This window comes from Petromyzon marinus, unplaced genomic scaffold (assembly GCF_048934315.1).
Source record: "Petromyzon marinus isolate PM22_M1 ecotype Great Lakes invasive population unplaced genomic scaffold, UKy_Petmar_22M1.pri1.0 PM_Scaffold_38, whole genome shotgun sequence".
NCBI classification, from domain to species: Eukaryota; Metazoa; Chordata; class Hyperoartia; order Petromyzontiformes; family Petromyzontidae; genus Petromyzon; species Petromyzon marinus.
The window spans coordinates 92,905-110,822 of NW_027423368.1; the positions used below are offsets into that span (position 1 = coordinate 92,905).

The following is a 17,918-nucleotide window of genomic DNA, read 5'->3' on the forward strand; positions in this document are numbered from 1 at the left end:
GAGTGAGAAGCTGAGAGAGTGGGTGACTCAGTGAGCCAGGGGGGTGAGTGAGACACTGGATGACTCAGTGAGCCAGGGGGGTGAGTGAGACGCTGGCTGAGTGGGTGACTCACTGAGCCAGGGGGTGAGTGAGAGACTGGATGACTCAGTGAGCCAGGGGGTGAGTGAGACGCTGGCTGAGTGGGTGACTCAGTGAGCCAGGGGGGTGAGTGAGACGCTGGCTGAGTGGGTGACTCAGTGACCCAGGGGGGTGAGTGAGACACTTGATGACTCTCTGAGCCAGGGGGGTGAGTGAGACGCTGGCTGAGTGGGTGACTCACTGAGCCAGGGGGTGAGTGAGAAGCTGAGAGAGTGGGTGACTCAGTGAGCCAGTGGGGTGAGTGAGACACTGGATGACTCAGTGAGCCAGGGGGGTGAGTGAGACGCTGGCTGAGTGGGTGACTCACTGAGCCAGGGGGTGAGTGAGACACTGGGTGACTCAGTGAGCCAGGGGGGTGAGTGAGACGCTGGCTGAGTGGATGACTCACTGAGCCAGGGGGGTGAGTGAGAGACTGGCTGACTGGGTGACTCAGTGACCCAGGGGGGTGAGTGAGACGCTGGCTGAGTGGGTGACTCGGCGACCCACACTCTTTGGCCACCCGCGATTCGCGGGACCCCCTCGATCCGCGTGACTCCGCGAGCCAGGTGCCCAGCGAGCCTCAGCTCCCCGTGGCTCGGTGAGCCGTGCCCATGCCTGGCTCGCCGGCTCGTGCCGGAGATGCCGGGAGCCGGGCGAGGAGTCGAAGCCGCGGCCTCGCCGACTCCCTGCGGCGGTGGAGCGGCGGATCGGCACGGAAGGGATCGGCCAGGCGGACCCCGTCCCAGCAGGTGGGCGTGGGACCAGCTCGCTCACCAGCTCGCACACCACTACGCTCACCACTACACTCACCAGCACGCTCACCAGCACGCTCACCACTACGCTCACCAGCACCACCACTACACTCACCACTACACTCTTACCAGCTCGCTCACCACTACGCTCACCACTACACTCACCACTACACTCACCAGCACACTCTCACCAGAACCACTACGACACTCACTACTACACTCACCAGCTCGCTCACCAGCACGCTCACCACTACGCTCACCAGCTCGCACACCACTACGCTCACCACTACGCTCACCAGCACGCTCACCACTACGCTCACCAGCACACTCTCACCAGAACCACTACGACACTCACTACTACACTCACCAGCTCGCTCACCAGCTCGCTCACCACTACGCTCACCAGCACGCTCACCACTACGCTCACCACTACACTCACCACTACACTCACCATCATCACTACTACACTCACAACTACATTCACCAGCACGCTCACCATCACGCTCACCACTACACTCACCACTACGCTCACCACTACACTCACCACTACACTCACCACTACACTCACCAGCACCACTACTACACTCACCACTACACTCTTACCAGCTCGCTCACCACTACGCTCACCACTACGCTCACCAGCACGCTCTTACCAGCACCACTACTACACTCACCACTACGCTCACCACTGCGCTCACCACTACACTCACCACTACACTCACCAGCACCACTACTACACTCACCACTACACTCTTACCAGCACGCTCACCACTACGCTCACCACTACGCTCACAACTACACTCACCAGCACGCTCTCACCAGCACGCTCACCACTACGCTCACCAGCACGCTCACCACTACGCTCACCACTACGCTCACCACTACGCTCACCAGCACGCTCTTACCAGCACCACTACTACACTCACCACTACACTCTTACCAGCACGCTCACCAGCACGCTCTTACCAGCACCACTACTACACTCACCATCATCACCACTACACTCACCACTACACTCACCATCATCACCACTACACTCACTACTACACTCACCAGCACACTCACCAGCACGCTCACCACTACACTCACCACTACACTCACCACTACACTCACCAGCACGCTCACCACTACACTCACCACTACACTCACTACTACACTCACTACTACTACACTCACTACTACACTCACCACTACACTCACTACTACACTCACCACTACACTCACCACTACACTCACCACTACACTCACCAGCACGCTCACCACTACACTCACCACTACACTCACCACTACACTCACCACTACACTCACCACTACACTCACCAGCACCACTACTACACTCACCAGCACCACTACTACACTCACCAGCACACTCACCACCACACTCACCACTACACTCACTACTACACTCACCAGCACGCTCACCACCACACTCACGACCACACTCACTACTACACTCACGGCCATCGTGAAACACTCAGCCACCGTGAAACACTCAGCCACTGTGAAACACTCAGCCACCGTGAAACACTCACGGCTATCGTGAAACACTCAGCCACTGTGAAACACTCATCCACTGTGAAACACTCAGCCACAGTGAAACACTCAGCCACCGTGAAACACTCAGCCACAGTGAAACACTCAGGCACTGTGAAACACTCAGCCACCGTGAAACACTCAGCCACTGTGAAACACTCAGCCACCGTGAAACACTCAGCCACTGTGAAACACTCACGGCCATCGTGAAACACTCATCCACTGTGAAACACTCAGCCACAGTGAAACACTCAGCCACCGTGAAACACTCAGCCACCGTGAAACACTCAGCCACAGTGAAACACTCAGCCACAGTGAAACACTCAGCCACTGTGAAACACTCAGCCACCGTGAAACACTCAGCCACTGTGAAACACTCAGCCACTGTGAAACACTGAGCCACTGTGAAACACTCACGGCCATCGTGAAACACTCAGCCACAGTGAAACACTCATCCACTGTGAAACACTCAGCCACTGTGAAACACTCAGCCACCGTGAAACACTCACGGCCATCGTGAAACACTCAGCCACTGTGAAACACTCAGCCACTGTGAAACACTCAGCCACCGTGAAACACTCATCCACTGTGAAACACTCAGCCACTGTAAAACACTCACGGCCATCGTGAAACACTCAGCCACTGTGAAACACTCAGCCACTGTGAAACACTCAGCCACTGTGAAACACTCAGCCATCGTGAAACACTCATCCACTGTGAAACACTCATCCACAGTGAAACACTCACGGCCATCGTGAAACACTCAGCCACTGTGAAACACTCAGCCACTGTGAAACACTCAGCCACTGTGAAACACTCAGCCACTGTGAAACACTCACGGCCATCGTGAAACACTCATCCACTGTGAAACACTCTGCCACTGTGAAACACTCAGCCACTGTGAAACACTCAGCCACTGTGAAACACTCAGCCACTGTGAAACACTCAGCCACTGTGAAACACTCAGCAACCGTGAAACACTCAGCCACTGTGAAACACTCAGCCACTGTGAAACACTCAGCCACGGTGAAACACTCAGCCACAGTGAAACACTCAGCCACCGTGAAACACTCAGCCACTGTGAAACACTCAGCCACTGTGAAACACTCAGCCACAGTGAAACACTCAGCCACCGTGAAACACTCAGCCACTGTGAAACACTCAGCCACAGTGAAACACTCACGGCCATCGTGAAACACTCAGCCACCGTGAAACACTCATCCACAGTGAAACACTCAGCCACAGTGAAACACTCAGCCACCGTGAAACACTCAGCCACCGTGAAACACTCAGCCACTGTGAAACACTCAGGTTGGGGCTGTTTTGGGGCTGTGTTGGGGCCGAGTTGGGGCTGTGTTGGGTGCTGTGTTGGGGCTGTGTTGGAGCTGAGTTGGGGCTGGGTTGGGGCTGAGTTGGGGCTGTGTTGGGGCTGAGTTTGGGCTGTGTTGGGTGCTGTGTTGGGGCTGTGTTGGGGCTGTGTTGGAGCTGAGTTGGGTGCTGTGTTGGGGCTGTGTTGGGTGCTGTGTTGGGGCTGTGTTGGGTGCTGTGTTGGGGCTGTGTTGGGTGCTGTGTTGGGGCTGAGTTGGGGCTGGGTTGGGGCTGGGTTGGGGCTGTGTTGGGGCTGAGTTGGGGCTGGGTTGGGGCTGGGTTGGGGGCGTGTTGGGGCTGGGTTGGGGGTGTGTTGGGGCTGGCTTGGGGCTGTGTTGGGGCTGGGTTGGGGCTGAGTTGGGGCTGGGTTGGGGCTGTGTTGGGGGCGTGTTGGGGCTGGGTTGGGGGTGTGTTGGGGCTGGCTTGGGGCTGTGTTGGGGCTGGGTTGGGGCTGTGTTGGGGCTGAGTTGGGGCTGGGTTGGGGCTGGGTTGGGGCTGGGTTGGGGCTGTGTTGGGTGCTGTGTTGGGGCTGTGTTGGGTGCTGTGTTGGGGCTGTGTTGGGTGCTGTGTTGGGGCTGTGTTGGAGCTGAGTTGGGGCTGGGTTGGGGCTGAGTTGGGGCTGTGTTGGGGCTGAGTTTGGGCTGTGTTGGGGGTGTGTTGGGGCTGGGTTGGGGCTGTGTTGGGGCTGTGTTGGGGCTGGGTTGGGGCTGGGTTGGGGCTGTGTTGGTGTGCTGTGTTGGGGCTGAGTTTGGGCTGTGTTGGGGCTGTGTTGGGGGTGTGTTGGGGCTGGGTTGGGGCTGTGTTGGGGCTGTGTTGGGGCTGGGTTGGGGCTGGGTTGGGGCTGTGTTGGTGTGCTGTGTTGGGGCTGGGTTGGGGCTGTGTTGGAGCTGAGTTGGGGCTGGGTTGGGGCTGAGTTGGGGCTGTGTTGGGGCTGACTTTGGGGCTGTGTTGGGGGTGTGTTGGGGCTGTGTTGGGGCTGTGTTGGGGCTGAGTTGGGGCTGGGTTGGGGCTGTGTTGGTGTGCTGTGTTGGGGCTGGGTTGGGGCTGTGTTGGGGCTGGGTTGGGGCTGTGTTGGGGCTGGGTTGGGGCTATGTTGGTGTGCTGGGTTGGTGTGCTGGGTTGGGGCTGTGTTGGGGCTGTGTTGGGGCTGGGTTGGGGCTGTGTTGGGGCTGGGTTGGGGCTGGGTTGGGGCTGGGTTGGGGCTGTGTTGGTGTGCTGGGTTGGGGCTGTGTTGGTGTGCTGTGTTGGTGTGCTGTGTTGGTGTGCTGTGTTGGTGTGCTGTGTTGGTGTGCTGTGTTGGTGTGCTGTGTTGGTGTGCTGTGTTGGTGTGCTGTGTTGGTGTGCTGTATTGGTGTGCTGTGTTGCTGTGCTGTGTTCGTGTACTGTGTTGGTGTGCTGTGTTGGTGTGCTGTGTTGGTGTGCTGTGTTGGTGTGCTGTGTTGCTGTGCTGTGTTGGTGTGCTGTGTTGGGGCTGGACTGTGTGCTGGGTTGGGGCTGGACTGTGTGCTGTGTTGGTGTACTGTGTTGGTGTGCTGTGTTGGTGTGCTGTGTTGCTGTGCTGTGTTGGTGTGCTGTGTTGGGGCTGGACTGTGTGCTGGGTTGGGGCTGTGTTGGGGCTGTGTTGGTGTACTGTGTTGGTGTGCTGTGTTGGTGTGCTGTGTTGCTGTGCTGTGTTGGTGTGCTGTGTTGGGGCTGGACTGTGTGCTGGGTTGGGGCTGTGTTGGGGCTGTGTTGGTGTGCTGTGTTGCTGTGCTGTGTTGGTGTGCTGTGTTGGGGCTGGACTGTGTGCTGGGTTGGTGTGCTGTGTTTGGTGTGCTGTATTGGTGTGCTGTGTTGGTGTGCTGTGTTGGTGTGCTGTGTTGGTGTGCTGTGTTCGTGTACTGTGTTGGTGTACTGTGTTGGTGTGCTGTGTTGGTGTGCTGTGTTGTTGTGCTGTATTGGTGTGCTGTGTTGGTGTACTGTGTTGGTGTGCTGTGTTGTTGTGCTGTGTTGGTGTGCTGGGTTGGGGCCGGACTGTGTGCTGGGTTGGGGCCGGCCCCGCAGGAGGGACAGGGTCGCGTGAATTATTGATGTTCAGCATTTCACAAGAGATGGCTCCTGGCGATGAATTAGCGATGGCACCGGAGGGACATTGCCAGAGCTGCCCCAGGTAGCCTCTGGCAGGGCTGTCGGGGCAAGTGCAGTGTTAGCAGCACCACCTTTGATGTACACACAGACAAAGCTCCCCCAGGTAGCCTCTGGCAGGGCTGTAGGGGCAAGTGCAGTGTCACATTCACAGACAAAACTGCCCCAGGTAGTCTCTTGCAGGGCTGTAGGGGCAAGTGCTGTTAGGAGCGAGTAGCAGCACCACCTATGATGTACACACGGACAAATATCCTCCTAGGTAGCCTCTACACACGCAGAAAAAGACAGGCGTGGAGATAGGGGGTAGTGGTAGGGTGTAGTGATAGGGGGTAGTGATAGGGGGTAGTGATAGGGGTAGTGATGGGGTAGTGATAGGGGTCGTGGTAGGGGGTAGTGATAGGGGGTAGGGGTAGTGATAGGGGTAGTGATAGGGGTAGTGATAGGGATAGTGATAGGGGGTAGTGATAGGGGGTAGTGATGGGGTAGTGATAGTGGTAGGGGGTAGTGAAAGGGAGTAGTGATAGGGGTAGTGATAGGGGTAGTGATAGGGGGTAGTGATAGGGGTAGTGGTAGGGGTCGTGACAGGGGGTAGTGATAGGGGGTAGTGATAGGGGTAGTGATAGGGGGTAGTGATAGGGGTAGTGATAGGGGTAGTGATAGCGGTAGTGATAGGGGTAGTGATAGGGGTAGTGATAGGGGTAGTAATGGGGTAGTGATAGGGGTAGTGATAGGTGTAGTGATAGGGGTAGTGGTAGGGGTAGTGATAGGGGTAGTGATAGGGGTAATGATAGGGGTAGAGGCAGGGGGTAGGGGTAGTGATAGTGGTAGGGGTAGTGATAGGGGTAATGATAGGGGGTAGTGATAGGGGTAGTGATAGGGGGTAGTGATAGGGGTAGTGATAGGGGGTAGTGATAGCGGTAGTGATAGGGGTAGTGATGGGGTGGTGATAGGGGTAGTGATAGGTGTAGTGATAGGGGTAGTGGTAGGGGTAGTGATAGGGGTAATGATAGGGGTAGTGATAGGGTGTAGTGATAGGGGGTAGTGATAGGGGGTAGTGATAGGGGTAGTGATAGGGGTAGTGATAGGGGTAGTGATAGGGGGTAGCGATAGGGGGTAGGGGTAGTCATAGGGGTAGTGATAGGGGGTAGTGATGGGGTAGTGATAGGGGTAGTGATAGGGGTAGTGATAGGGGTAGTGATAGGGGTAGTGATAGGGGTAGTGATAGGGGGTAGTGATAGGGGTAGTGATAGGGGTAGTGATAGGGGGTAGTGATAGTGGTAGTGATAGGGGTAGTGATAGGGGGGTAGTGATAGGGGTAGTGATAGGGGTAGTGATAGGGGTAGTGATAGGGGTAGTGATAGGGGGTAGTGATAGGGGTAGTGATAGGGGGTAGTGATAGTGGTAGTGATAGGGGTAGTGATAGGGGTAGAGGCAGGGGGTAGGGGTAGTGATAGTGGTAGGGGTAGTGATAGGGGTAATGATAGGGGTTAGTGGTAGGGGTAGTGATAGGGGGTAGCGATAGGGGGTAGTGATAGGGGGTAGTGATAGGGGTAGTGATAGGGGGTAGTGATAAGGGGTAGCGATAGGGGGTAGTGATAGTGGTAGTGATAGGGGTAGTGATAGGGGGTAGTGATAGGGGGTAGTGATAGTGGTAGGGGTAGTGATAGGGGGTAGTGATAGGGGGTAGTGATAGGGGGTAGCGATAGGGGGTAGTGATAGTGGTAGTGATAGGGGTAGTGATAGGGGTAGTGATAGGGGGTAGGGGTAGGGGTAGTGATAGGGGTAGAGGCAGGGGTTGAAACTCGCTCTCCCTATTTGCACTCCCACTCTGTCTATCCCCATAATCTAAATTGACAGATTTGCAGAGGAAATTGAGATAGGGTTGGGCTAGGGGGTACGGATTATGTTGAATCGAGAGACACACACAGATACACACACAGAGATACACACACAGAGATACACACACACATATACACACACAGAGATATACACACAGAGATACACACAGAGATACACACACAGACACACACACAGACACACACACACACAGATACACACACAGAGATACACACACACACAGATACACAAACATAGATACACACACACGGATACACACACAGAGACAAATAAACATAGAGACACACACACAGAGATACACTCACATAGATACACACACAGTGATACACACAGAGATACACAAACAGTGATACACACACAAGGATATACACAGACAGAGATATACACACAGAGATACACACAGAGATACACACACAGATACACACACAGAGATACACACACACAGATACACACACATAAGATACACACACACAGAGATACATACACACACAGAGATGCACACACAGAGATACACACACACATATACACACACAGAGATACACACACAGAGAAACACACACAGAGATACACACACAGAGATACACACACAGAGATACACATACACAGATACACACACAGAGATACACACACAGAGATACACACACAGAGATACACACACAGACACACACACACAGATACACACACAGAGATACACACACAAAGTGATACGCATACAGAGATACACACAGAGATACACACACACATATACACACACACAGATACACACACAGAGATACACACACATATACACACACAGAGATACACGCACAGAGATACACACACAGAGATACACACACACAGATACACACACAGAGATACACACACAGAGATACACACACAGAGACACACACAGATACATACACAGAGATACACACACACAGATACACACAGAGATACACACACAGAGATACACACAGACACATACAGAGATACACACACACAGATACACACACACATATACATACACACATAGAGATACACACACAGAGATACACACAGAGATACACACACAGAGATACACACACACACAGATACACACACAGAGATACACACACACATATACATACACACATAGAGATACACACACAGAGATACACACACACAGATACACACACAGATACACACACAGAGATACATACAAACAGATACACACAGAGATACATACACACAGATACACACACAGATACACACACAGAGATACACACACAGAGATACACACACAGAGATACACACACACAGATACACACACAAAGATACACACACAGAGATACACACACAGAGATACACACACACAGATACACACAAACAGATGCACACACACACAGATACACACAGAGATATACACATAGAGATACACACACACAGATACACACACACAAATACGCACACACAGAGATACACACACACAGTGATACACACAGACACATACACACAGAGAATCACACACACAGGTACACACACAGATACACACACACAGATACAACAACAACAACAACCGCCATTCCCCACTAAGTGGCGGTGACGTCACCACGACGCTTGTGCCAGGCTATGTGCACCCTGAGGCCACGTGAAGTGTCGAACGCCCGCAGGCAGGAGGTCACGGGGCAGACCCAGCAGGTGCCACGGGTCGACTGACTGAGATGACTGGCTGATGCACCACCTGTGCCCCCTACTGTGCCAACCTGCTGTGCTTTAGCCACCCGGCGCTCCGATCGTTGTTCTGAGCGTTGCTCCTCCGCCCTCCGTTGTTGTTGGAGGGCGACTACCTCCAACTGCCCAGTAGCATCCTTCACGAGCCTCCTCCACCGAGGCCGATCTTGACACCGCTGGTACCAGTCATCGGCAAGTCCACTCAGCTCCACGTCCTCCCGTACCACATCACTCCATCTCTTCTCTAGCCCGTGCCGCGCCCGTTTAGCCCCCTCGATCCGGCCGAACAAAAGCTGTTTCGGCATGCGGTGGCTGGGCATGCGGGCTACATGACCCAGCCATCGCAGCCTTGCCCGCCGGAGGAGCTCACCGATGGGACCTTGCCCAGATCTTTCAAGGATTTGTGAGTTCCTCACACAATCCAGTCTGGTTAAACCCAGGATGGATCGTAGGCAGGCCAGCCTAAATGTTTCTAACCGGCGAAGATGTTCCATTAGGGGGGTCCACGTTTCGCAAGCGTAGAGAAGGGAGGGAATGACCGTGGCCAAGAAGACCTGAAGCTTAGTGCGGAGCGACAGACCAGGTAGCTTCCACACAGCGTTACGCAACCGATGAAAAGATATTGCCGCTCGACTGATTCGGAGTGAGACCTCTGCTGTTAAACTGGAGCAAGTTATAAGCACACTACCCAGGTATGGGAAACTCTCCACTCTCTCCACAACTGCCCCATCACCGATTGGAAGTTGTGGGGATGGAGTGTCCGATGGTACAAAATACCCAGGCAGGTGCTTAGTTTTGGTGGGGCTGATGGTAAGGCCCCACCTCTTAGTGGCACGCTCCAGTCTCAGCAGCAGCGTCTCCAACTCCTCCTCTGACTGAGCAGCAATTACCAAATCATCAGCATACATAACGTGGTTGAGAAATAGGGAGCCATCCCTTGACCGCACCCGGGCATCGATTAGCCTCCCATTATATCTGTACCATATGGAGATTCCCCCGGTACAGCTATTGAAGGCTTCACGAACTACGTGGTCAAAATAGATGTTAAATAATGTGGGAGCCAGAGGACATCCCTGTCGCACCCCAAGGTGTACAGGGAATGGCTCTGACTCCCGGCCACGTAGTTTTACCCGGGCCCGCTCACCATCATGAAGGTCCTTAATGATCGTGAGCAGAGGGTCAGGTACTCCAAAAGCACGAAGAACGACCCAGAGCCCAGCCCTACTGATGGTATCATAGTGCCTTGACCAGGTCAATGAAGCAGAGATGTAGGTCTTGCTGGATTTCCCTATACCTCTGCTGTAGCAGACGGACACAAAATATGGCATCTGTGCAGGACCGCCCTTTCTTGAAACCGCATTGGGGCTCCGCAAGCCTCTCCTCAGCGTGCCTGGCAAGGCGATGCTGAATAATCCTTGCCAGGACCTTTCCCGGCACACTGAGGAGTGAGATGCCCCTGTAGTTGTTACAGTCTGTGCGGTCCCCCTTCTTAAAGAGGGGGGACCACCAGGGCATCCTTCCAATCCTGCGGAACCCGTCCAGTGGTCCAGACTGTTGTTATGATGTCACGTAGGGCAGTCTGTGCACAAACGCCACCCTCCCTCGGCATTTCGCTTGGGAGATCATCTCTGCCCGCTGCCTTTCCTGGTCTCAGACTCCAGATCGCCCTCAGTACTTCCTCAACAGATGGCACCTCAGCCAGCCACTCACTCACAGGGGTGGCTACTTCTGCCAATATTTGAGGCACCGCAGCCCCAGCAGGATCATCCCCACTTTGCCCAGGTGATGATTTCCCAGCTGAGGGATTTCCCCTCCCACCCCAGGACCTCACAGACATGCTCAGCGACCCTGCAGACCTGTTATTGGGAGGGTGGAGGGGGTAGGTCGTTCTTTCCCCCTTGAGGATGGCGATAGACGTGGCCGCTGTAGGTTACTTTTTTGATGGAGTTAAAGAGCGATTCGTTATCGCGGGCGACTGAGGCAGATTCCATTTGCTTGGCAACCCGCGACCACCACCACCACCCATCCTTGTAAACCGATGGTCAGTGGGCAGATCATCAGCTCCACGGTAGGTCCTGGTGTCAAGGACATGTGCCAGCATCTGCAGTTCCATCACTATGTAGTCCAGCAGATGTTCTTGCTTGGACCTGGCGTTGGTCTGTGGGTCTCTGTGTGAGTCTGTGGGTCTCTGTGTGGGTCTATGCGTCTCTGCGTGAGTCTGTGGGTCTCTGTGTGAGTCTGTGGGTCTCTGTGTGAGTCTGTGGGTCTCTGTATGAGTCTGTGGGTCTCTGTGCGAGTCTATAGGTGTCTGTTTGAGTCTGTGGGTCTCTGTATGAGTCTGTGGGTCTCTGTATGAGTCTGTGGGTCTCTGTGCGAGTCTGTGGGTCTCTGCGTGAGTCTGTGGGTCTCTCTGCGAGTCTGTAGGTCTCTGTGTGAGTCTGTGGGTCTCTGTGTGAGTCTGTGGGTCTCTGTGGGTCTCTGTGTGAGTCTGTGGGTCTCTGTGTGAGTCTGTGGGTCTCTGTGGGTCTCTGTGTGAGTCTGTGGGTCTCTGTGTGAGTCTGTGGGTCTCTGTGTGAGTCTGTGGGTCTCTGTGTGAGTCTATGGGTCTCTGTGTGAGTCTGTGGGTCTCTGCGTGGGTCTGTGGGTCTCTGTGCGAGTCTGTGGGTCTCTGTGCGAGTCTGTGGGTCTCTGTGTGAGTCTGTGGGTCTCTGTGTGAGTCTGTGGGTCTCTGTGTGAGTCTATGGGTCTCTGTGTGAGTCTGTGGGTCTCTGCGTGGGTCTGTGGGTCTCTGTGCGAGTCTGTGGGTCTCTGTGTGAGTCTGTGGGTCTCTGTGTGAGTCTGTGGGTCTCTGTGTGAGTCTGTGGGTCTCTGTGCGAGTCTGTGGGTCTCTGTGTGAGTCTGTGGGTCTCTGTGTGAGACTGTGGGTCTCTGCGTGAGTCTGTGGGTCTCTGTGTGATTATGTGGGTCTCTGTGTGATTATGTGGGTCTCTATGTGAGTCTGTGGGTCTCTGTGCGAGTCTGTGGGTCTCTGCGTGAGTCTGTGGGTCTCTGTGTGATTATGTGGGTCTCTATGTGAGTCTGTGGGTCTCACGGCTCTCCAAAGCCTCCGAGCGAAGGCTGCGGTAAGCCTCCTCATTCTCTGACGTGGGATGCTATAGACGATGAGAGTGGGCCTGTCGCTCTTTGTAAGCCAGCCGGAACACTGCCTCTGTCAGCCAGGGTCTCTGGGGAGGTCTGGACCGCATACCCAAATGCACAGAGATACACATACACTCACACACAGATATACACACACAGAGATATACACACACAGAGATACACACACACTCACACACACAGATACACATACACTCACACACATAGATACACATACACTCACACACAGAGATACACATACACACTCACACATAGAGATACACACACAGAGATACACAAACAGATATACACACGGATACACACAGACACACACACAGATACACACACATAGACACACAAACAGATACACACACATAGACACACACACACAGATATACACACGGATACACACAGACACACACACACAGACACACACACAGACACACAGACACACACACAGATAGATGTGAGAGAGATGGGAGAGAGATGGAGGGGAGAGAGATACAGAGAGAGATGTGCAGGAGAGAGATTCAGGAGAGAGAGATGCAGGAGAAGGGCATGGATTCTGTTGATAGATGTGAGAGAGATGGGAGAGAGATGGGAGAGAGATGGGAGAGAGATGGGAGAGAGATAGGAGAGAGATGTGAGAGAGATGGGAGAGAGATGGAGGGGAGAGAGATAGAGAGATGTGAGAGAGATGGGAGAGAGATGGGAGAGAGATGTGAGAGAGATGGGAGAGAGATGGAGGGGAGAGAGATAGAGAGATGTGCAGGAGAGAGATGCAGGAGAGAGATTCAGGAGAGAGATGCAGCAGAAGGGCATGGATTCTGTTGATAGATGTGAGAGAGATGGGAGAGAGATGGAGGGGAGAGATAGAGAGGAGATGTGCAGGAGAGAGTGATAGATGCAGGAGAGAGATAGCGGAGAGAGAGATTCAGGAGAGAGAGAGATGCAGGAGAAGGGCATGGATTCTGTTGATAGATGTGAGAGAGATAGAGAGAGAGATAGAGGGGAGAGAGATGGGAGAGAGATAGAGAGAGATAGAGGGGAGAGAGATGGGAGAGAGATAGAGAGAGATAGAGAGAGATAGAGGGGAGAGAGATGGGAGAGAGATAGAGGGGAGAGAGATGGGAGAGAGATAGAGAGAGATAGAGAGAGAGATAGATGCAGGGGAGAGAGATAGAGGAGAGAGAGATGCAGGAGAAGGGCATGGATTCTGTTGATAGATGTGTGAGAGAGAGAGAGAGATAGATAGAGAGAGAGATAGAGAGAGATAGAGAGAGATAGAGAGATAGAGAGAGATAGAGAGAGATACAGGAGAGAGATAGAGAGATAGAGAGATAGAGAGAGATACAGGAGAGATAGAGATATAGAGAGATAGATAGAGAGAGATACAGGAGAGATATACAGGAGAGAGATACAGCAGAGAGAGATATACAGGATAGAGAGAGATAGAGGGAGATAGAGAGATAGATAGAGGGAGATAGAGAGATACAGGAGAGATGTGCAGCAGAGAGAGATGTGCAGCAGAGATAGATAGATAGAGAGATACAGGAGAGAGATAGATAGATACAGGAGAGAGATACAGGAGAGAGATAGAGATAGATAGAGAGATACAGGGGAGAGAGATACAGGAGAGAGAGATACAGGGGAGAGAGATAGAGAGATACAGGAGAGAGATACAGGAGAGAGAGATAGAGATAGATAGAGAGATACAGGGGAGAGATACAGGGGAGAGAGATAGAGAGATACAGGAGAGAGATACAGGAGAGATAGATAGAGATAGATAGAGAGATACAGGGGAGAGAGATAGAGAGATACAGGAGAGAGATACAGGAGAGAGAGATACAGGGGAGAGAGATACAGGGGAGAGAGATACAGGGGAGAGAGAGATACAGGAGAGATAGAGAGAGATATACAGGAGAGATATACAGGAGAGATAGAGAGATATACAGGAGAGAGATACAGGAGGGAGAGATACAGGAGAGATATACAGGAGAGAGATACAGGGGAGATACAGGAGAGAGATACAGGAGAGAGAGACACAGGGGAGATACAGTAGATATACAGGAGAGAGATATACAGGGGAGATAGAGAGAGATACATTAGATATACAGGAGAGAGATATACAGGGGAGATAGAGAGATACAGTAGATATACAGGAGAGAGATGCACAGGGGAGAGATACACAGGGGGGAGATAGATGTGCAGCAGAGATACAGGAGGGAGATAGATGTGCAGCAGAGAGAGCGGCGTGGATTCTGTTGCTCCGTCTCATTTCTCATTCTCCACGTGTCCCTGTGCCCAGCACACAGAGAGGGGGGAGTGGGGGGAGAGTGGGGGGAGAGTGGGGGGGGGAGTGGGGGGAGAGTGGGGGGAGAGGGAGCAAAGAGAGGGGGAGAGTGGGGGGAGAGTGGGGGGAGAGCGGGGGGAGAGCGGGGGGAGAGTGGGGGGAGAGCGGGATTAGAGTGGGGGAGAGATGGGGGAGATGAGCGGGGAGAGAGGGTGAGAGAGAGACAGAGAGACACAGAGAGAGACAGAAACAGAGAGACAGAGAGACAGAGAGAGAGACAGAGAGAGACAGAAACAGAGAGACAGAGAGACAGAGAGAGACACAGAGAGAGACAGAAACAGAGAGACAGAGAGAGAGACAGAGAGAGACAGAGACAGAGAAACACAGAGAGAGAGACAGAGAGAGAGACAGAGAGACAGAGACAGAGAGACACAGAGAGAGAGACAGAGAGAGAGACAGAGAGACAGAGACAGAGAGACACAGAGAGAGACAGAAACAGAGAGACAGAGACAGAGAGACAGAGACACAGAGAGACAGAGAGAGACAGAAGCAGAGAGACAGAGAGAGAGACAGAGAGAGAGACAGAGACAGAGAGACAGAGACACAGAGAGACAGAGAGACAGAGACACAGAGAGAGACAGAAACAGAGAGACAGAGAGAGAGACAGAGAGAGAGACAGAGACAGAGAGACAGAGACACAGAGAGACAGAGAGACAGAGAGAGAGACAGAGACAGAGAGACAGAGACACAGAGAGACAGAGAGACAGAGACACAGAGAGACAGAGAGACAGAGGAGAGAGCCAGAGAGACAGACAGAGAGACAGACAGAGAGACTGAGAGACAGACAGAGAGAGACACAGAGAGACAGAGACAGAGAGAGACAGAGAGACAGACGAGAGAGACAGAGACACAGAGAAAGAAAGGAGAGAGACAGAGACACAGAGACAGAGACACAGAGACACAGAGACAGACAGAGACACAGAGACAGACAGAGACACAGAGACAGACAGAGACACAGAGACAGAGACAGACAGAGAGACAGAGAGACACAGACACAAAGAGACACAGAGACAGAGACACACAGAGACAGGAGAGAGACAGAGACACACAGAGACACAGAGACAGACAGAGACAGAGACACAGAGACAGACACAGACAGAAGAGACACAGAGACAGACAGAGAGACATAGAGAGACAGAGACACAGAGACACAGAGAGACAGAGACACACACAGACACACAGAGACACAGAGACAGAGACACACAGAGACAGGAGAGAGACAGAGACAGAGACACAGACAGACAGAGAGACACAGAGACAGACAGAGACACAGAGAGACAGAGACAGAGACAGAGAGACACAGAGACACAGACACACAGAGACACAGAGACAGACATAGACAGAGACACAGAGACAGACACAGACAGGAGAGACACAGAGAGACAGACACACAGAGACACAGAGACAGACAGAGACAGAGACACAGAGACAGACACAGACAGGAGAGACACAGAGACAGACAGAGAGACACAGAGACACAGAGAGACAGAGACACACACACAGACACACACACAGACACACAGAGACACAGAGACAGACAGAGACACAGAGACAGACACAGACAGGAGAGACACAGAGACAGAGACACAGAGACAGAGACACAGAGACACACAGAGACAGGAGAGAGACAGAGACAGAGAGACAGAGACACAGAGAGACAGAGACACAGAGACAAAGAGAGACAGAGAGACACAGAGACACAGAGAGACAGAGAGACACAGAGACAGACAGAGACAGACAGAGACACACAGAGACACAGAGACACAGAGACAGAGAGACACAGAGAGACACAGAGACAGACAGAGACACACAGAGACACAGAGACACAGAGAGACAGAGAGACACAGAGAGACAGAGAGACAGAGAGAGACAGAGAGGAGGGAGACAGACAGAGACACACACAGAGAGACAGAGACAGACAGAGACACAGAGACAGAGACACAGAGACACAGAGAGACAGAGAGACACAGAGACACAGAGAGACAGAGAGACACAGAGACAGACAGAGACAGACAGAGACAGAGAGACACAGACACACAGAGACACAGAGACAGAGACACACAGAGACAGGAGAGAGACAGAGACAGAGACACACAGAGACACAGAGACAGACAGAGACAGAGACACAGAGACAGACACAGACAGAAGAGACACAGAGACAGACAGAGAGACATAGAGAGACAGAGACACAGAGACACAGAGAGACAGAGACACACACAGACACACAGAGACACAGAGACAGAGACACACAGAGACAGGAGAGAGACAGAGACAGAGACACAGACAGACAGAGAGACACAGAGACAGACAGAGACACAGAGAGACAGAGACAGAGACAGAGAGACACAGAGACACAGACACACAGAGACACAGAGACAGACAGAGACAGAGACACAGAGACAGACACAGACAGGAGAGACACAGAGAGACAGACACACAGAGACACAGAGACAGACAGAGACAGAGACACAGAGACAGACACAGACAGGAGAGACACAGAGACAGACAGAGAGACACAGAGACACAGAGAGACAGAGACACACACACAGACACACACACAGACACACAGAGACACAGAGACAGACAGAGACACAGAGACAGACACAGACAGGAGAGACACAGAGACAGAGACACAGAGACAGAGACACAGAGACACACAGAGACAGGAGAGAGACAGAGACAGAGAGACAGAGACACAGAGAGACAGAGACACAGAGACAAAGAGAGACAGAGAGACACAGAGACAGACAGAGACAGACAGAGACACACAGAGACACAGAGACAGAGAGACACAGAGAGACACAGAGACAGACAGAGACACACAGAGACACAGAGACACAGAGAGACAGAGAGACACAGAGAGACAGAGAGAGACAGAGAGGAGGGAGACAGACAGAGACACACACAGAGAGACAGAGACAGACAGAGACACAGAGACAGAGACACAGAGAGACAGAGACAGACAGAGACACAGAGACAGAGACACAGA

The 17,918-nt window shown here is 52.9% G+C and overlaps 1 protein-coding gene across 6 annotated transcripts in view; it reads left to right on the forward strand.

Moving 5' to 3' along the window:
* The first annotated feature begins 576 nt into the window (after positions 1 to 576).
* The window catches only part of LOC116937345 (transient receptor potential cation channel subfamily M member 3-like), a 170,128-nt gene continuing 152,786 nt past the window's right edge, over positions 577 to 17,918 (forward strand). For 4 of the 6 annotated variants that reach the window (XM_076064308.1, XM_076064307.1, XM_076064310.1 and 1 more), the window contains exon 1: positions 587 to 867. In XM_076064308.1, the coding sequence (XP_075920423.1) occupies positions 730 to 867 (138 nt within the window). In that variant the 5' untranslated portion in view covers positions 587 to 729. Of the gene's footprint in view, positions 868 to 17,918 lie in introns of all 6 variants that reach the window. The other 2 variants (XM_076064311.1, XM_076064306.1) reach the window with 2 other exon arrangements.